The following is a 21920-nucleotide window of genomic DNA, read 5'->3' as shown; positions in this document are numbered from 1 at the left end:
ATTGCTTAAAGATTACAGAGTGGAAAACCTTAACAACAACAAAAAAAACATATGCAGCTGAAAAAAAAACATATGCATCCATGGTTTTTAAGGGAGTCTTCATAGTCATTACAGCATCTGGTCTTTCCTAACCTTTTCTGATGGGGGTTAGGATGAAGAGGCTCAGAATAAGGGGAACCCTTAGAATTTCATCTCTGCTCTATTCCCTTAGCTAGCAAATAACAACCAGACACAGTCCTAAAACACAACATCAGGGCAAAGATTGTAGCGGCAAGAAATCATCCCTGATTCTTCCCGTAAGTGGCCTGAGGTGACCTCTAAAAATGGTTCGCTACTCAGAAAACTTCACAAAATTATTCAAATCAAGAGGTTCAAATCTTTGTTTTCACTTTAAGAGCACTTATGAGGCCTAGCTGGTCTGACAAAGTGGGTAGAGCATCGGCCTGTGGACTGAAGGGTCCAGGGTTTGATTCAGGTCAAGGGCGCATGCCCAGGTTGCAGGCCCGGTCCCCAGTGTCGAGTGTGCAGGAGGCAGCCGATCAATGATTCCCTCTCATCACTGATGTTTCTATCTCTCTCTCCCTCTCCCTTCCTCTCTGAAATCAATAAAAATATATAAAAAATAAAACTTAAAAAAGAGCACTCATGAAACTGCCCAGGCCACGAAGGGTATGCATATTTGAAAAGCCACCAAGTATGTGAGGGTGCCAGTTTACAGAAGCAATGTGTGCCATTCCTTCGTTATAATGGTGGCGTTCATGGTGTGCCCAGGCCAAACAGTGGGGTTGGACACAGGGTCGGTGGCCCAAAAGGAGTGCTGAATTTTTGCTGCACATGCTTACAAATGCAGAGAGTAATGCTAAACTTAAAGGTTTAGATGCAGATTCTCTAGTCATTAAGCGCATCTAGGTGAACAAAGCTCTGAAGATGCAACACAGAACTTACAGAGCTCATGGGCGGATTAACTCATACATGAGCTCTCCCTGCCACATGGAGATGCTCCTTACTGAAGAAGAGCAGGTTGTTCCTAAACCAGAAGAGGTTGCACAGAAGGAAAAGATACCCCAGACAAAACTGAAGAAACAAAAACTTATGGTCCAGGAGTAAATTTAGCATGAAATAAATACTAATAAAGTAAAAAAATCATCCCTGAGGAGGAAAGCAGCCCCTATTACATGAACAGAGACAGAGCATAACCTACTATTAGCTGCCATGAAGTAGGCACTTAAATTCACTGTAGCTAGTCCTAGCCCTTGATAGAAATGACTCAATTTATTCAATGTTTTAGAAAATACATAAAGCAAACAGAAGAAAAGGCTAAAACATATGCAAACCAGATGCATAGCCTTCAAGCTTAGACTGCCTTTGGCAAGCATGACTGAATCATCTGATGGCACCATGGAACAGAGCAATATAAATAATTCTCAAATTCATAAAGAGAAGCAAAGTCCCATAGTTGAGTTGTGTCCTTAGGTCTACTACTTTTTTATAATTTGTCCCTTTCTACACTACTAGAAACTTCAAATATAGTTAGCAAAAAGTGGCACAGAGAAACGAATACAAATGATTCAACATAAAACAATGAAACAAATGGAAACATGCAGTTTCATGCAATCTTCAATCTGGCTGTGCAAGGCTGAAGGCTCTCCTCACTTCTCCAGAAAAAATTTCAGTTTTTCCTGTAGGGAAATTATCTGTAGGGAGAGGCAGAAAAACATGAAAAAATCATCAGGTTCCACTACTTGATCTAGAATTTACTTATATGAACCAAAAAAGAACTGTAATTTGACATTTATATGGTATGTTAATGTTGTGATGTTCCAAAGAACAATGCCACAGTCAAGAATGTGTACAACCCTAGCCAGGTGTCTCAGTGGATAGAGTGTTGGCCTGCAGACCAAAAGGTCCCAGGTTTGGTTCGGTCCAGGGCATGTACCTTGGTTGCAGGCTCCTCCCAGCCTGGGCCCTGGTCGGGGCACATGCAGGAGGCAACCAATTGATGTGTTTCTTTCACATTGATGTTTCTCTCTGACTTTCCCTCTCTCTTCCACTCTTCAAAAAAAATCAATGGAAAAATATCCTCAGGTGAGGATTAATAAACAAACAAAAAACACAAAAAAACAAAAAAAGAATGTGTACAGAACCCTGGTTGGTGTTTCTCAGTGGTTAGGGTGTTGACCTGGGCACCGAAGGGTTGAAGGTTTGATTCCAAGTCAACGGCACGTACTTGGGTTTCAAGGGCATGTACCTGGGTTGCAGGTTGAATCTCAGGGTGCATGCAGGAGGCAACCAATTGTGTCACACTCACATCAATGTTTCTCCCTCCTGCCCTGCCTCCCTCTCTCCCTTCCTTCCTCCCTTTTACCCACTCTAAAAATTAAAGAAAAAAATATCCTCAGTGAGGATTAACAAACAAAAAGAATACATACACAATGCTGCAGCCGTGATATTGTCCTTTATTTTGACAAATTTGTAAAAGGAAGCTTTAAAATTGAATATACTGAAAAGTTAAATATGCTTGCTGTTAAGAATTTGTACTTCTGGGAAGAGTATACAGAGGTCATAGCTCAGTGTGGGAGTAATGGAGATGGGATTACTGTAGTCATATTCAAAGAGTCAGAAGGTAAGACAGTTGGGAGAGCCTCTTGATTCATGAACACAGTAGGTTTTATACCGGGTCTTAGCTGCTGCTTCTTGCCACATTAAGAGACACTTGGAAACTGGTTCAGAGTCCTGACCAGTTAGGAGCTTGTGATGTTCTTCTTATCCTAATGCACTCTAAGTCAGAAGCCCTGAAACTTTTGTGATGTAGGATTTATTTATTTTTTTACTTGAAATGGCAAAGTGACTAATAACACTCAGAAATATACTGTCTGTGGAACAAAAATGGTTTTTGAATATTATTCAATTTAGTTCACTACATTCCAATGTGGCTTTTCATTCTGTGAAATGAAAAGAATGGAGCATTGTGAAATGATCCTATGCTGCACACCATCTACTGAAACTACTATAATTGCCACCTGCAGTAATTTAGAGGCCTTTTTCACTCAGATGCTGACCATGATTACAACCACTGACTGGTCCAATTTTCTCTTTTGTGGGCTCTTGCTTCACCCACCACCTCCTAAAGGTAGCTTTCCCCATAGGTTCAGACATCTTGCTGAGCAGTCAACCTGGCTAACTCATCTATTCCCACAGCTTCAGTGATCATTTCTATGCATGAGCCACTCTCCACTCTACCATTTTAGAGTGCTTCCAACTCAACTAATCATCTTCTCCATCCTCCACCCCCAGTAATATCTTCCTGTTGTTTTCATTTGTGTTAATGGCACACCATTTTCTGGTTACCCAGGCTTTGAACTCCTCTTTCTCCCCCTTTTTGTCCTTTAAGTCTAATCAATTGTTGAGTTCTGATTCCTTCTATCTCTTACATCTTCCTCTAGTCTTTCCCCACTCTAATTTCTCCCCTATATTACTGGAAGAGAAATCCTCCTGAATTACTACTCCCCAGGTTAAAAAAAAAAAAAAAAGCTTTGGTGGCTCATTATGACCTACATCAAAAATCTAAACTCTTTTGCCTGGCATCAATACCCCGAGCCATTTTGTACATGCTACTTTCTATACAGAATGCCCTCCTTTCTCTATCTCCTTATTAAAATCCAACCCACATTTTAAGGCCCCAGTCCAACACCATCTCTCCATAAAGTCTTTCCTAATCTCAGTGGCCAGTAGTGAGCTTGCAGTCCTTTAAATTCCTATCCTTCTGATGATTTCTTCTCCACTGGAGGCAGAAACTGTGTTGTAAGCATTTTGTAGTTCTCTGCAGAATCTAGCTTAAATAAGCACCCAATAAATCTACATTAAATAAATGAATTAACATAAAGGGCTCTGAGTGAATAAAGTTTATAGCTATCTTTCTATGTTGAAAATAGCACTCCCCAATATTAACTACTTATGTTGATGAAAACAAAGATGTTTAGGGGGTGCTAAAGCAATCTTGGCATTAACCGTTCATATGGTTGTTTATAAGCAGTACTTGGATAAGTGATTTACTGAGAGGAAGGGAACATACAGAACATAAGAATTCCCCCGGCCTTGCCGAAGCCGGTTTGGCTCAATGGATAGAGCGTCGGCCTGGGGACTGAAGGGTCCCAGGTTCGATTCCGGTCAAGGGCATGTGCCTGGGTTGCGGGCACATCCCCAGTAGGAGATGTGCAGGAGGCAGCTGATGGATGTTTCTCTCTCATCTATGTTTCTAACTCTCTGTCTCTCTCCCTTCCTCTCTGTAAAAAATCAATAAAATATATTTTAAAAAAAAAATTCCCCCGGCCTTGTTGGATGGGGATGGGGGACAGCATCATCTCTACCTTAAGAGTCCCATGTTAAGCCCATTATCATAATATGATCTCCAATCTCTTTAAAATTGTTACCCTCAAAAGTATAGGGCTGGAGTCAGCATATATTTTCTATATAGCTACTTGACCCACTTATCACACACTGCCCTGATATTTCCACTCTGCTCACTCTATTATGACTTTAAATAATAGTTATTCAAGTTAGATATCTGGTATGCATCCTTAATACTTCTTCTCCTTCAACACCCAGTAATTGACTTAGGTCCCATCAATTCCACCTTTAAAAAGTATTCACTCATATATGAATGTTCATAGCAGCATTATTTAGTGAGAGCGAATATGTGGAAACAACCCAAATGTCCATTGATAGATAAATGGATAAACAAAATGCGGTATATCGGTACAATAGAATATTATTCAGCCATAAAATGAAATAAAGTACTAATACATGCTGCAGCATAGATTAACCTTCAAAACATTATGCTAAGTGAAATAAATGAGACACAAAAGAATATATATGTTTCTTCTTATATGAAATAGCCAGAATAGGCAAAGTAGACTAGTAGGAAGTAGATTAGTAGTTGCCTAGAGGTGAAGCATAGGCATGATTCAGAAGAAATGAAAAGTGAATGTTAATGGATACAGGTTTCTTTTGAGGATAGTGAAAATGTTCTAAGATTGATTGTGGTGATGGCTGCACAATTCTGTGAATGTACTAAAAGCCATTGAATTGTACAATTTAAATTGGTGAATTAAAAAAACAACATGGATGTATTTCTACTGCTGCCAAATAAGAAAGTGATGGTATCCTCTTATAGTCAAGAGAATGATAATGTTTAATTTTACTCCATTTTTGTCCTACAACATAGTCAGACACTTAAATTCATTTATGCAGTTAAAATTTTCCTCTATATAGTTTTCAGGGCAAAGGACATTGTGTGGTAAAGGGCCTTATCAGGGGGATCTGTGTATCTGTAGCGTGTATTTATACATGATGCCAATTTCTTGAAGCCTCTAAGCAGCAGTATTTTTCTCTGACTCCTATAAAGTATTCGTTTTGAGTTCCATTTAAAAAAAGATATGGCAAAAATAACTAACTAACTAACTAAATAAATAAATAAATAAATGGGTGAATTGTATGGTATATGAATTATATATCTCAATAAAGCTGTTATAAAACATTTATATGGCAGTTAAAATTTTATACACACACACACACACACACACACACACACACACACACACACACACTTTCCATTGCCTGCACCTTAGTCCAAGTTACCATCATCTCATTATATTACCACACAGCCTCTTTACTGGCCTCCTTCTTCTAGTCCTTCCCTCCTATAATACATTCTCCATATAAGAATCAGAGTGATCTTTTAAATTAAATGTTAGTTTCCTGCTTAAAACTCTTCAAGGGCTTCTAATTGCACTTAGGACTAAAATCCATCCTCATTATCATGGCCTGCAAGGGACCAGACAATATGGCATCAGCCTATTTCTCCAACCTTATGTTGTCACTCTCTTCCTTGTTTTGAATACTCCCGAGGTCCTCAAAGAGGCTACGTTCTTTCCAAATGTAGGACCTGGCATATGCTCCATCCAAAAAGCTCTTCATCCCCTTAGCCTGGACTTATCCATCAGATCTCAACCTAAGCATAACTTTCTCAGAAAGGCTGATCATTACACACACACACCCCAATTAAATCAGGACTCTCTATTCAAAGAGCACCATTGACATTTTTTCCTTCACAGCACTTCTTCACGATCTGCATCCTCTTCTTTTTTTGTTGTTTTGTTTTGTTTTGTTAATCCTCAACCGAGGATATTTTTCCCATTGATTTCTTTTTAGAGAGAGTAGAAGGGATGGGGAGAGACAGAGAGAGAAACATCAATGTGAGAGAGATACATTGATTGGTTGCCTCCAGCATGCCCCCTGACCTGGAGCCAGGGATCAGGCCTACAACCGAGGTACATACCCTTAACCGGAATTGCACCTGGGACCCTTCAGTCCTCAGGCTGATGCTGTATCCACTGAGCCAAACCAGTTAGGGCATTATTTGCACCTTTAAGTTTGTATAATTTGTTTACTGTCAGCCTTCTCTGCTACACTGTTAGCTCCATGAGGACGAGTATTGTATGTCTCATTCAAGGTGAAGGGATTAAGAAGTACAGATTGGCAGTTACAAAATACCCATGGGGATGTAAAGTAAAGCATAGGGAATGTAGTCAGTACTCTATAATAATCAAAGCATAGTATGTTAATTAGACCAGATGACCTTCAGGACGAAGTCAGGGCTGTGAGGGAAGCCTGGGTCCCCGGTGCCGGAGGGAAGCTGGTGCCAGCAGCCGGGGGAAGGAAGGCCTACTCTTGCATGAATTTCATGCATCGGGCCTCTAGTATTCTAATAACTACGTATGGTGCCAGGTGGGTACTGGAAATATCAAGGGGAACACTTTGTAAATTATTTAATTGTCTAACCACTATGATGTACACCTGAAACTAATACAAAATAATATTGAATGTAAACTGTAATTGAAGAATAAAATTTAAAAAAACACTGTGTATATCCAGAAAATTTCACTTAATACACATTCCACTTAATATCCGCTGAATGAGTGAATTTTCACAAAACCTTATTCCAACCTGCTACCCTCATTTAGAAGATTTGACCACTACTGTTCGAACAGCCAAACCCTGGCTGGTTTGGCTCAGTTGGTTGGAGCATCATTCTGTGCACCAAAGGGTCCTGGGTTCATCCTGGTCAGGGCACATACCCAGTTCAAGTTCAATCCCCAGATGGGGCACATATGGGACGCAGCCAATTAATGTTTCCCTCTCACATCAATATCTCTCTCTCTCTCTCTCTTCCCCTCCCCCTCTCCCACTCTCTAGAAAATCAACTGAAAAAATATCCTCAGTGAGGATTAATAACAATGACAAAAAAGAACAGTCAGAAATGAGATTGAGGGTTGGGTGGGGTATTATTTGTATCAAATATTTTCTGATTGATTTGAAAACACATTTCTTACCTGCTCATTTTTTTGTTTTTTCTGTAACTCAAGCTGCTCCAGCACAGAGTATAAATGATTCTGAAAAACAAATTGTGTAAATAATGCATGCTGAGTCTGAAAAAAAAAAAAAGAAGAAGAAGAAGAGCCAAGAGAGGCAAACAGTTTGGCAAATAGTTTGATACGTAAGAAAACTGTCAGTCATAACAAAAGAGTACTCTTTTTAAAAGATTTAGAGTATAAAAACTGTACCCCCTAACTACAAGACCATCAATTTGATTTTATATACCCTACGTAGCATTTTTTCTTGTCCTGAAATAAAGAAATGCCTCATGTTACATTGTTCTAGTTAGCACAAATCCTTTGATTGTGGTGAACTATTTTTAAAAAGCTGGCTTGGGCCCTAACCGGTTTGGCTCAGTGGATAGAGCATTGGCCTACGGACTCAAGGGTCCCAGGTTCGATTCCGGTCAAAGGCATGTACCTTGGTTGCGGGCACATCCCCAGTAGGGAGTATGCAGGAGGCAGCTGATCGATGTTTCTCTCTCATCGATGTTTCTAACTCTCTATCCCTCTCCCTTCCTCTCTGAAAAAAATCAATAAAATATATTTTTAAAAAATAAAATAAAAAATAAAAATCTGGCTTGGAATTTGGTGTTAATGAATGCCTCCATTTCCCTGCACTAGGTCAGAATATTACTATTCCTAACTATGCTGCATGCAACAACAATACCATATATATCTGTATCTTTCAAAGTGTTCACATCTATTATGTCACTTGGTCATTCAACATGCTTCAGAATTTCCCTCTCTATAAAAAGGAAAGCAAACATGGCATAAACATACATTTTCTTTTAGTTGAAATGTGTATTAATAAAAATAAATCAAGATATTGATTCTTATTCAAAGATGCATAATAAAATTTAAAAACAAATTTAGTTAATTCTCTTTCACTGCAATGAATACATTTTAGTACAAACAACAGGGTTCATCCTATGTCCTGCCGCTTTCTGTGGTCCTTGGAAAGTTACTTAACCACTAACCACTTTGAATTTAAAATCCTTATCTATAAAATGGGAATAGTAACAGTACCTATATTTCAGGGATGTAAGGATGAAATGAGATGATACATGTAAAATGTTAAGTTCTTTCTGTGCCTTTCACATAGGAAACGCTCAATATTGGAAATTATTATTTCAAGCCTCCTGGCTCCTTCCAAAAAATGCTTATGTGACATTATCAAAATTACTCAGATAAAAGGAAGTAGAGCTATTATTAGGGGGTTCTAAGAGGTTGTTTAGCTTCATGAGTGAACAAGAATGCTGCTCAGGGAAGACATGAATGGAAACCCAAGATGGGATTTTAAAAGTAAGATACCAAGATATCTTTATACCAGCCAACAAGAATTTACCTTCAGTGTCAGGTTTTCCACTTTCTTGATGAGATTCTTTTGTCTTTGTGCTCTGCACTGAATGTCTTGGATCTTTTTCTCCATGTAATGAATATGCTTCCGAATTTCTACGACTAACAGAGATAGACAGAAACTTTATGTATCTAAACACAGCCTAAAATAATGGATTGAAATCCAAATCAACTAAAAGTCCACTATGTTTAAGGGGTATATGCCTGCATGTATGGGCGTCCATGCCCACATTTTCCAAATAAATCCTATATAATAAAGAAAAAATATAAAAGTCCACTATACATCTGAGCAGTAACCTTTCAAACTTAGCCTTACAACTAATGTATGTTTAGAGTCAATCTTAGGCACTGCCACCCATTCTGTCTCACCCCTTTGTTTTTTCTTCTAACTTACCTATTAAACTGATTCCTTCCTTTGTCTTACACTGGCCAAATTCAATTAACTTGGCCTGTAGCTCCCTTTCCATATTCTCTTCATAATACTGTTCCGCCTTTTCATTCTCATAATCATAGTAAAATTCTTCATCATCATCATCATCATCATCATCATCATCATCATCCTCTTCCTCCTCCTCCTCCTCCTCCTCCTCGTCCTCGTCCTGGTACTTATCCTTTTCCTCTTCATCATCACTGCTATTGCTAGAATCATTGAGTATCCTCCGAAGCATATGATAGTCTATTGGTTTTAAGCAAGAAAAAGGTGAGACTACCTGAAACTTTTCAAGTGACTTCCATTCCAGCTGCCATTGTACTTCTTCACCTCAAATTTACTGGGCAATCAATGAATTTTTTAAAATATATTTTTATTGATTTCAGAGAGGAAAGGAGATGGGGAAAGAGATAGAAACATCAATGATGAGAGACTCAATGATCGGCTGCCTCTTGCACACCCCCTATTGGGGATCAAGTCTGAAACCCAGGCATAAGGCCTGACCAGGAATCAAACCGTGACCTCCTGGTTCATAGGTTGATGCTCAAGACTGAGCCACGCCAGCTGGGCTGACCAATGAATTTTATAAGTAATTTTTCTTGTAGGAATATTAGTCCCTTCAAAAAAACAAGGACAGGAAATATAAAACAATGTAACATTCATTCATGTATTAAATGATCAAGATATTTAGAGAATCTAAGGGCCCATAGAAATTGATAATACCATAGATTGATGAGAGATTAGAACCGCAATCAAAAACCCACAAAGTACTGAGTGACCAATAATCAGAAAGAAGGGCAAAGTCATCCTTCTCCTGTAATTGGCCTGTAAGTCTATAGAGAGTAGTCTTGCACAGTGTCAACACCTACCCTCTCTGAAGCTCCTGTTTTTTGCCTTTATTAAAATACCTGGTGAGCTATCATCCGGCTTATAGCCACTTGTTCCTGGGGACATCTCAAAGCTTGGAACAGAGCCTTTACTTTCGATGTCCTTGGTTTCATCTTCAGCAATTACTTCCCATCCTGAAAGGGGCGGTCAAGGAAAAAAGCAGAAAGAAGGGAGAAGATGCCATTGAAAGAGAAGAGGCTCTCTGCAGAAAGTGCTATTTATTTTAATCCAACTTTAGGCCTTTCTATCCAGATTCCTAGTATGGAGAAGTGCATTATATTGAATTACACATGTACTGGTAAATAAAATTTTATTTTATGAATTCACTGTTCCTAGCTAGAAAGTAACATTTCCAAAAATCTTAAGTTCTATACATCAAAATCAGCACGTAAGTACCAGAAGTGAGGGCTTGTCAGCAAGTACATATGGAATGGAACAGACTACACATATCATATCTATATATATAAAACCCTAATATGCGAATAAACCAAACAGCAGAACTGAACAACCAGTCGCTATGACGTGTGCTGACCACCAGGGGGCATGCGCGGAACATGGCAGGCATCAGCAACAGGCGGCAGAGCACAGAACATGGCGGGCATTGGCCATGGCGAATTGGTGGAGCAGGTGAGTGGGAGCGCCAGACCAAGACAGGGCACCAATCGCTGTCATCGGGGCGAGCCTCTGGTAATTACTGAAAATTCTTTGTTCCCACACGCTGTGGTTCCATTGGGTGCTTGCACCTGCTGCCAGCACCGGCCCCATTCACACCCGCTGCTGGCACCAGAGCCGCTGTTTGCACCCACTGCTGGCTCCCGGCATCAGTCCCAATCACTTGGCACCGTCAGTGGGTGCGAGTAGTGGCTGCCGGCCCTGATCAACCCTCAGGGCTTTTCCACCTCCCCCTGCTCCTGAGGGGTGATTGAGTCTGGCAGCTACCACTCGCACCTGCTGCTGGTGCCAGCCCCAATCGCTCTGTGCCAGTCCCAATTGCTTTGCGCCAGCAGTGGGTGCGAGTGGGGCCAGTGCCCTCAGCGCATGGGAGTAGTGGCAGCAGGAGAGGGGCTGCTGGCAGACAGGAAACCAGGGGCCGTGGTGGGAGGGGCCAGGAAGGGGTGTGAAAGATGGGCTGAGGCCTGTCCCTGTGCCCACTGCAGCCTCACGGCCCACAGTTCCTTTCAAAGTGCATGAATCCGTGCACTGGGCCCCTAGTTTAATACAAAAGGATACGGACACTGACAGCTTCAGCATCAGAGCGCAGCAGTCTTTTCACTTCCTTTTCTGGATCAACAGATTCAGCGCACTGTACCAAAGTGGGGGGTAGGAGGAATATTAGTAATATCATTTAACACCCTGTATTTTCCAGGAAAGCCCTTTTTCTACATACAAATTCAAACAATTAACCCTTTTTAAGATATCCATCCAAATTTATACTTTAAGTAATGCTATTCATGAAGGAATCTTTTTTTAATATATTTTTATTTATTTCAGAGAGGAAAGGAGAGGGAGGGATAGAAATATCAATGATGAGAGAGAAACATGGATCGGCTGCCTCCTGCACACCTGCATGTGCCCTTGACTGGAATCAAACCCTGGACCCTTCAGTCAGCAGGCTGACACTCTATCCACTGAGACAAACCAGCTAGGGCTACGAAGGAATCTTGACCAGGTTCTAGATTTGTGTATGTTAAGCTTATTCTTTTTCCCAATCAAATTTCTTGAGACATTTAATCTTTTTAACCTGCAACTCTATGTTAAAGACCTCAGAGGTGCAACCCTTAGGCCTCAATTTTTAATTTCTTGCCCTGACCCACATTGGCAAAGAACTATAATTCCTTATTTGTTATTTAGAAGTAATTTAGTTTAAAATCCAAATTCCCAGATTCCACTTCCCCACATCTTTATTATTTATATATTTTCCTATTAAAAAATGGATCTTAGCTATGTGTTCTCCCTTAAACCAGTTTTATTTTTTATTTTTTTTAAATATATTTTATTGATTTTTTACAGAGAGGAAGGGAGAGAGATAGAGAGTCAGAAACATCGATGAGAGAGAAACATCGATCAGCTGCCTCCTGCACATCTCCTACTGGGGATATGCCCGCAACCCAGGCACATGCCCCCGACCGGAACCGAACCTGGGACCCTTCAGTCCGCAGGCCGACGCTCCATCCATTGAGCCAAACCGGTTTCGGCCCTTAAACCAGTTTTACATAATCATCTCCACAGCAACCGATTTGTCATGCCACAGATAGAAATTAGAACTTTGAGGGGGGATAGTGATTGCAAACAACTGCTGGTAAAAAGTGAGCCTTGACTTATTAAAAAAAATGGCATTTTAAATAAATATCAGAGAAAAAAGGCTGATTAGAATACAAGGGGTCACTGGCCAAACTATATCTTTTCCTCTAGGAGTTATCAGACATTAAACAATGAATTCATTTTTCAATGAATCAAATTCAGTGTTTGTGTGGGAGTGAGGTTTCGTGGTGAGAAGGCTTGAAAGTAGCTTTTATGATTTTTTTTATCTGTTTGAAATTAATAAGCTATGAAATAAAACATACTAAGGGCAAACAATAAGGTTATATTATGACTGCCACCTCAGTAAAGCTGACTTCTTTGACTTGTTTGAAATCAACCAGCTATAAAATAAAATATAATAAACAATGAAGTTATAGTACGATTGTCATACTTCACTAAGGCTTAAAGAGTCTAAAACTATTCTTAACTTAGGTTTACATTTAGTAGGCATTCAATGAATGCTGTAGACTGACAATATAAAAGCCAAGGCAGCCATGTTCAAAGATTGAAAGACTAGTAAAGATGTAAAGTCTCCTCAGATTAATCTATAGGTTTGATGCAATTCCTTATCAAAATTCCAACAAGACTTTTCTATAGACATAGACAAACTTATTCTAAAATGTAATATGTAATCTTTTTAAAATATGTTTTTAAATTGGTTTTAGACAAGAAGGAAGGGAGAGAGAGAGAGAGAGAGAGAGAGAGAGAGAGAGAGAGAGAGAGAGAGAGACATTAATGAGAAACAACTGGCTGCCTCCTGAACACCCCCCACTGACATCCAGCCCAAAACCTTGGCATGTGCCCTGACGGAATCAAACCAGTGACCTTTGGTGCATGGGACGACACTTAACCAACTGGGCCACACTGGCTGGGCTTATTCTAAAATTTATATGGAAAGGTACAGGCTGTCTAAAAGGTTAAAACAATCTTGACAAAGAAAAAAAAAGTGAGAACAGTCATCTTGATTTCACGACATTATATAACTACATGTGATATCAATGGAAGGATCAACACATTGATTAATACAACAGAACAAGGAACCCAGAAAAAGACTCACACAAACATACCCAACCAATTTTTGACAATGGTATAAAAGAAACACAATAGAGGAAGGATAGGCTTTTTAACAAATGGTGCTGAAGCAATTGGACAAGTAAAGGCAAAAACAAACCAACAACAACAACAAAACAAAAAAACCTTGAACTAAACCTTATACCTCTTACAAAAATTAACTCCAAAACAAATTGTAGAATTAAATGTAAAATCTAAACTTTTTAGAAAAAAATATATAGAAAAAAATCTTGAGGATCTGGACTGCGCAAAAAGTTTTTTGGCTTGACACAAAAAGCAAGACCCTTAAGGAGAAAAATCAATAAATTGGACCTCATTTAAAAAAACAACAACTTTTGGTCTTTGAAAGGTCCTATGAAGAAGATGAAAGACCAGCTACAGACTGGGAAAAAATATTGCAAACCAGATATATGACCCCCCCAAAAAAAAACACCCTAATATTTAGATCATAACTCTCAAAACTCAACAATTTAAAAAATCAATTTAGAAAATGGATGAAAGGCATGAACAGACATTTGACTGAAGTGGATTAAGTAGATAGCAAATACGCAAACAAGAGAATGTTCAACATCATTAGTCATCAGGGAAATGCAAATTAATATCACAAGGAGATCACTACACATCTATCAGAATGGCTAAAATAAAAAATAGTGACAACACCTAATACTGGTGAAGATACAGAGAAGGTAGTTCACACATACTGGTACATTGCTGGTGGGAATGTAAAACGGTACAGCCACTCTGGAAAACAGTCTGGCAGTTTCTTATGCAATTAAACATGCAACTACCATATGACCCAACAATTGCACTCCTGGTCATTGATCCCAAAGTAACGGATGCTATGTTCACACAAAAACCTGTTCACAGCTTTACTTATAATTATCAAAAACTGGAAACAACCCAGATGTTCTTCAATGGGTGAACAGTTAAACAAACTGTGGTACATTCATACCATGAAATTACTCAGCAATAAAAGGGAATGAACTATTGATACATGCAACAACTTGCACAGATATTAAGGAAACTATGCTGAGTGGAAAAATGCCTATCTTAAATGTTATATATTGTAGGTTTCCATTTACATAACATTCTCAAAATGACAAATTATAGAACATGTTAATGATTGCCAGGGGTTAGAGACTAGGGGTATAAGGTAGGTGGGAGGTGAGTGTGACTATAAAATGGCAAGATGAGGGGTTCTTGGGGTGTCAGAACTTTTTAGTATCTTGACTGTGTAGGTGGATATAGTATAAAACTGCAGACAACTAACACACACAGAGGAGTAGAAGTAAAACTGGAGAAATCTAAATAAGATTGGTGAATTGTAATAATGTCAATTTCTTCTTTGTGATATTGTACTATAATTTTGCAAAAAAAAAGTTACAATGGGGAAACTGGGTAAAGTGTACGTGGTAATTCCCTTTTTTTCTTACAACTGCACGTGACTCTACAATTATTTAAAAATAAAAAAAAGTTTAATTAAAAAAAATAAAACCAAACTACAATACTCCAGTAGCTTGCTCATGGTTCTAAAAATCTGAGGTAACGTTTAGGAATATAACCACAATTCCCAAATCTCAGGTGCTGCATGGGTTCACTTTAAAACTAAATCTTGTAATTGAAAACTAAAAGCATTAGCAAAAGTTTCAAATTCAAGACACAACCAGATACCTAAAGGACTAGCCTATAACCTCAAGGATCAGGTTGGTATTTTGTTCACTATATATTCCCAATTGCTAGCACACAGTGGCATTTAGCTCACACTCAATAAATGTTTATCGAACATATAAATGAATGAACAATTAATCCCCAACCGTATCTTTCCCCCTCCCCCACACCCTGCTAATGATCCTTTCCCAATCCACCCAGTAGGCATAGAAATAGCATGCAACTAACCTTTCTTCTTGTTTTGCGGAACCTTTTCTTTCTGACATTCTTAAGTGGTGGAGTAACTAAAATAAATTTAACATAGTGAAACATATATAATATTAATGGTAGTCACATATCTACCTGAATTTTATAAGGAGAAATGTCATGTTATAAACTACTGGCTCATGACATGACTCTTTCCTTAAAGAATGTCTGGATGCCTAATGAACCAAACACCCAAGTGTGGTAAATGGGTCTCTGGTTCACAAGTAATTAGGATTCAACAGATAAATGTAGTCAGCCACAATGAGCAAAAGGGCTGGTGACTTACTGCCATGCTTCCAGGCATATTTTTTCTGTCTCTCCTTTTCCTTTTTCTTGATTACTTGAAGATCAGTAGAGGTAACTGCTTCTTCTGGAGAAGAGTGGAGATCACCATCAGCAGTGCACACAAGCATCTACATTTAACAAAAACAAAGATGTTGACTATGGACACAGACCTTGGGTTAGTAATGAATCATGATCATTCTTACCACCAGAAGTCCTAGAGCAGGGGTCCTCAAACTTTTTAAACAGCGGGCCAGTTCACTGTCCCTCAGACCGTTGAAGGGCTGGACTATAGTTTTTAAAAAAAACTATGAACAAATTCCTATGCACACTGCACATATCTTATTTTGAAGTAAAAAAACAAAATGGGAACAAATACAATATTTGTATTTGCATGTGGCCCGCGGGCTGTATTTTGAGGACCCCTGTCCTAGAGGATCGAAGTAAGGACAATGTTACTTGACATTTCCAGAAAACCAAGTATTACATACATTCATATTCATTCTCTCTGTGTCTTGGCATGTGGACTCTGTATGTGGACTTTGAGTGGGTATTTTTTAGCTTGAGTGTTTAACACTGTAGAAGGAATATGGTTAAAACAGATATATCCTGGCATTTTGATTTAGAAAGAAAACAAAAAATCAAGAGAAGAGATGATAAGAATCAGCGTAAATCTCAACAGTTAAAAGCATACTGTTCTATCAGAGAGTTCAGAAGAAATCCCAGATGTTCATATCTCTATATATAAAAGCCTAAGCAACCATCCGACCATTGGACCATTAGACTGTTTGACTGGTAGCTATGACTTGCAAGATCACCAGGGGAGCAGACGCTCAATGCATAGGCATGGACACATGGAACAGACTGATGAATCTCAGAGAGAAGTGGGGAGGGGGGAGGGCATGAAGAGATTAACCAAAGATCTTATATGCATACTAGAGGCCAGGTGCATGGATTCGTGCACTGGTGGGGTCCCTTGGCCAGGCCTGTGGGGATCAGGCTGAAATGGGCCTGGTGCTCAGATTTGTGCGCCGGTGGGGTCCCTTGGCCTGGCCTGTAGGGATTGGGCCGAAACCAGCAGTCCCAACATCCCCCAAGGGGTCTCAGATTGCGAGAGGGCACAGGCCAGACCAAGGGACCCCACCAGTGCATGAATCCATGCACTGGGCCTCTAGCATTTCAAGTAATTAAAATCACTAGAGATGGCAAGCAGGGGGCTCTAAAAGCTACTTGGATAAAATAAAATAGTGAAAAGTTATGAATGAAACACTAAACCAGAACATGCCATTGTATTTCTGTACAGTTGAGCTGGGAATTAGAAATGACAAGCAGCCATTCACAAGTGTAAAGAAGCACTGAAAGAAATAGAAAAGGGCCCTGGCTGGGCAGCTCAGTTGGTTAGAGTGTCATCCCAATATGCCAAGGTTGTAGGTTCAATCCTTGGTCAGGGCACATACAAGAATCAACCAATGAATGAATGCATAAATATGTGGAACAACAAATTAATGTTTCTCTCTCAAATCAATAAATAAAAACAAAGAGAGAAAAGGAGGGAGAAGGGATTCCTGGAAGGATGTGAGAGCTAGGAGACTAAGAAAACTCATCCATACCTGGGAAATATCTGCCGTTTTATAAAACATTTTATTGTCAAGAGTCTTCAGACTTCCAATAACGCAAGGCAAGTCAACCACCTTAGCAGTTAGTGAGACATCTTTCACCTCAACAGCTGCATGACGTCCATCAGCTAAAGAGAAGCAGGAAAGATTAAAGTTGACATCTTCCCAATGTACTCTTAAACTTCCTAGGGTTTGAATAACTAAGACGTGTGATAAACTAGTCTTTCAGTGAAGTCTACTATTTCTCATTATGCTAGAACTAGGGGCCCAGTGCACAAATTCCTGCACCTTAAAAGGAACCGTGGGCAGCAAGGCTGCAGTGGGCACAGGGGCAGGTCTCGGCCCTTCCTCCTCACCCCACCCGGCCCCTCCCATCACGGCCCCTGGTATCCTGTCAGCTGGCAGCTCCGCTCCCTCCACCACCACTCCCACACGCTGAAGACACCAGCCCTGCTTGCATCCACTGATGGCACAGAGTGAATAAGGCCGGCACCAGCAGTGGGTGAGAGCAGGGCCAGTGCCATCAGTGGGTGCGAGTGGCAGCTGCTGCCCCAATCACCCCTCAGGAGCAGGGGGATGTGGAGTAGCCCTCAGTGGTGATCAGGGCTGGCAGCCACTGCTCACACCCGCTGACAGTGCTGAGCAATCAGGGCCGGTGCCAGGCGCTGGCAGCAGGTGCAAACAGCAGCACTGGCACCAGCAGCAGGTGCTAACGGGGCTGGCGCCAGCCGCAGGTGGGAGCACTGGGCAGGACTGTTGTGGGGAGCCGCTATAGGGTTAAGCCTCGGACTGACCTGTTGGCAAAGTCACAAACAAGTCCCAGCTTAGAGGGCACAGTCCTCTTAGCATAATTAGGCTTGACCTTATAAGGCTCCCTAGATCTTATCTGGGAAGCTAATGGGCTGAGGGAGGTGCAGGAAGTGGCCAAAACAAGTGAAACTCACAAGAACAGTGTAACTATGGTAACCACTACCTTGTTTACCTCTGACTATAAAATAAAGGCTTAGTTTGCCTCTGGATCTTTCACTGTGGCCTCAGCCAGGCACAGGAAGATCCATGGAGACTAAAGAGAGCTATGCTGATCATCTGAACGTTGTCTCCATGTAAATCATTCTTCGCCGACTCCGTCCACACCTTTGGGAACCCCTGGCCCGCTGGGGCTGGACCCTGGCAGACCGTGGCATACGGGAGAAAGAATTTTCAGTAACCACCAGAGGCTCACCCCAATGACATCGACCGGTGCCCCACCTTGATCTGGCACCTTTGCTCACCTGCTCCACCATCCTACCATGGCCAACATTTGCCATGTTCTGTGCTCTGCCGCCTGCTGCCAACGCCTGCCTGCCATGTTCCGTGCATGCCCCCTGGTGGTCAGTGCACATCATAACAACCTGTTGTTTGGTTGTTCGGTTGCTCCACCGTTCAGTCTATTTGCATATTAGCCTTTTATTATATAGGATTGTACATGCACTCAGTAACTCCCCAAAGGAAAGAAGGCAGAGTAAATGGAATACATTTTCCCCCAGTTTGTGTCACTTGATCAAAGGTATAGAATTTTCTTAGTAATGGTTGTGAACAAATGTGAACAAAGTAGTAAATGTTTCATTCTCATCCTAAAAGGCAAATTCCGTTCATTCAAAGCCATTCATTTTAATACCATAAGAAGCATTTAATCATGTCATTATGCATGGGTGTTTTCAAAGGGTTGGGTGAGGGAAGGATTGATCTTAGAATCTTGCTAGTAAGTCTCAATGTATAACCTCTAGTTAGCTTCACAAATATAAAATTTTATACAATCACCAAACACTGAAGAAAATATGTAGCCCTGGCCAGGTAGCCCAGTTGATTGGAACATTGTCCCATACACCAAAATGTTGCTGATTCGATTCCATGTCTGGGCGAGTATGGAAGGCAACTGATCGATGTTTCTCTCTTACATCAATATTTCTCTCTCTCTCCCCCATCTTCCTCTCTCTACAATCAATAAACATATCCTCAGGTGAGGATTAAAAACTTTTTGAAATAAAATTATGTATGTTATTAATATACTCCAGGCCCAGTGTATGACATTGGTGCACTATGGAAGGGGGGGAGGCCTCAGCCCAGTTTGTGCCTTCTCTCAGTCCAGGACCACTCAGGGGAATGTTTGCCTGCTGGCTTAGGCCCTCTCCCTCCTAAGCTGGCAGGCGGACATCCCCCCGAAGGTTCCTTAGTGCTGCCGCGGAGGCAGGAGAGGCTCCCGCCACCACAACTATGCTCCCCAGCCGTGAGCCTAGCTTCTGGCCGAGTGGCACTCCCCCTGTAAGAGCACACTGACCACCAGGGGACAGCTCCTGCAATTAAGCATCTGCTCCCTGGTGGTCAATGCGTGTCATAGTGACCAGTAGTTCCACTATTCGGTCTATTTGCATATTAGCCTTTTATTATATAGGATTATATAGGATATACATTATACACTGACAACTCTGAATCCTGCCCAGATGTCTCAAATATGGATATCTTTTGAGGATTCAAGTGTAATCTTCTAATGGTAAGTGAAAAAAAAAAGATGCAGAACTATATTTCACATGCTCTTTTTTGTGTAAATTAACTTTAAAAACAGAGATTATTTAAATGATTATATTATGCATAAAAGTTTTGTCTGTAAGGGAATACAAGGAGAAATGGTTAGTATTAGTTATTTTTGGCACTGACTTTGGGGCACTATGAAAGAGAGTTTCGCTCCTCCTTTTGAACTTTTTTGTTTTATTTGAATTTCCTAGCCATAAACTTGTACTGCCCTTTCTAAAAATGTCAATAGAGCTACTAGAGTTGTGGGTTTATGGGCCATTTTATATTCCTTCTTTATATACTTATCTGTATTTATTTTCTTTTTAACATAGAAGTTTTATTAAATAAATACATGTATTGTCATGTAAAATTCTCTGAACAAAGGACATTCTATAATTTAAAAAACAAACCCTCTGCAGCTTTTGATTTGCAATGGGTGATCCAGCTAGAATTAAAGCAAAGTGGCAATCACAGTTTAAATCAGGGGTCCTCAAACTTTTTAAACAGGGGGCCAGTTCACTGTCCCTCAGATTGTTGGAGGGCCGGACTATAGTTTAAAAAAACACTATGAACAAATTCCTATGCACACTGCACATATCTTATTTTGAAGTAAAAAACCAAAACGGGAACAAATACAGTATTTGTATTTGCATGTGGCCCGCGAGCTGTAGATTGAGGACCCCTGGTTTAAATGCACATACACACATACACACAGATTTTCAGGGCATAGGTTCTGCTTCTCTATATCTATAAAACCTAATAAATGTTGTTTAAAAGAGAGAAAGGTGTGTCACCTTTGTAAACAAAGAACAGTACATTCATTTGTCATAGTTAGAAATCCCAAAGCTTGTATGTTGGAGACAATCAGCAGTAGGCAAATCCCACAGTTGACCCCTAAGTTCTTTCTTATACACATTTTCATAATTACCTCACGGTGCATAATATCTACTTCTTTTCCTCTTAAAAGAAGAGATAGGAGTGATTTAAGCCTCTCTTAGGGTCCATCAAGACAGAGAACACATTCTATTCTTTTCAAATCCTTAGTATGGAATAGAGCACCTGGCACAGAGCAATCCCTTAGTAAGTTACTGTTCAATGTATGGTGAATGGATATTAACTACTTACCAGACAAGTCAATTTTTAGTTTATCTTTCATGGCGGCACTTCCGGAATGTATAATTTCTCTGACAGTAGCAGCATGTTCCTAAAAAGGAGATAAATTGACAAATTAGAAAGATTGTCTACTTGGCAGTTAATATAACAGATATGTCAGAGACAGTCCTTCTTTAAAAAAACGTTAAGCCTTAGGAACATTAGGAACAATGCCATGTACCATGAGATACCATGCATTGTGCAGGTCAATTTAGGATGAGGTGAACTCTAATATCATTGTTGACTTTTAGTAGCTACAGTCAATGCCTTCTCCTAGTTCTATATTCCTGCCTCTCACTGCTACCCTTCAGTTATTGTTGCTAAAGAAAGGTTTAGCTGCAGTTTACTGAGTACATTAATTAACCCTAATGGGGGAAACAACTTTCTGAAGCCCATCTTAATATAGTTTTGTAGACTAAATAATACTTGAATATAGGTCTCAATGGGTGGGTGGGGGGAAACCTAACACAATGTTGACAGGAGCTTCAACAGCCTTGCATGGTGATCAATTTGAAGAACGTGGTCGTTCTCACTAACCCTTTTGAGGTGACAGAAAAGATTTCAGTAGAGTCTTATCTTGGCTGTCCAATGAGCAGGCTGTTGATACTGAATCCATCATTGTCACAATTGTTTGCCAGGAAATCAACCCACATGATAAGTGGTATGTACAGGACAAAAAAATGCTGCTAAAAGAGTACACACTGGGATAGGACTGCTTAATAGAACATGATTCCTGGGAAACAAATGTTCTCAGTTTTTATAGCCTACCTTAAATAGAAATGGTACAGAATCCAAGCAGAGCTAATACTTATGCACTGAAGATATTTGCTCTGAAATACAAGGGTTTCTTACCGGAGGCAGACGCCATATAAACTGGTTCTCAATTTCATAAGGAGGTTCATGCTGGTGTTTACTCATCTCTGG

At 40.2% G+C, this 21920-nt stretch overlaps 1 protein-coding gene and 1 pseudogene across 2 annotated transcripts; one reads left to right on the top strand and one right to left on the bottom strand.

Moving 5' to 3' along the window:
• The first annotated feature begins 575 nt into the window (after window positions 1-575).
• LOC132224147 (large ribosomal subunit protein uL22-like) lies at window positions 576-1458 on the top strand (annotated as a pseudogene).
• TAF7L (TATA-box binding protein associated factor 7 like) lies at window positions 1394-21920 on the bottom strand. 2 transcript variants are annotated; one of them, XM_059679245.1, is made up of 12 exons: window positions 21849-21920; window positions 20970-21048; window positions 17289-17422; window positions 15683-15809; window positions 15379-15434; window positions 12711-12752; window positions 11341-11413; window positions 10131-10244; window positions 9187-9468; window positions 8782-8894; window positions 7392-7451; window positions 1394-1694 (listed from the first exon to the last, which is right to left on the bottom strand). In XM_059679245.1, exons 1-12 carry the CDS (start codon window positions 21912-21914, stop codon window positions 1650-1652), a joined length of 1191 nt encoding a protein of 396 aa, XP_059535228.1. In that variant the 5' UTR covers window positions 21915-21920; the 3' UTR covers window positions 1394-1649. The 2 variants fall into 2 exon arrangements, with proteins under 2 accessions (XP_059535228.1, XP_059535227.1); XM_059679244.1 differs by lacking the exon at window positions 9187-9468 and having other exon boundaries at window positions 21849-21914.

Source organism: Myotis daubentonii, chromosome X, assembly GCF_963259705.1.
Source record: "Myotis daubentonii chromosome X, mMyoDau2.1, whole genome shotgun sequence".
NCBI lineage: Eukaryota > Metazoa > Chordata > Mammalia > Chiroptera > Vespertilionidae > Myotis > Myotis daubentonii.
This window is presented reverse-complemented; position numbering and strand designations above follow the sequence as displayed.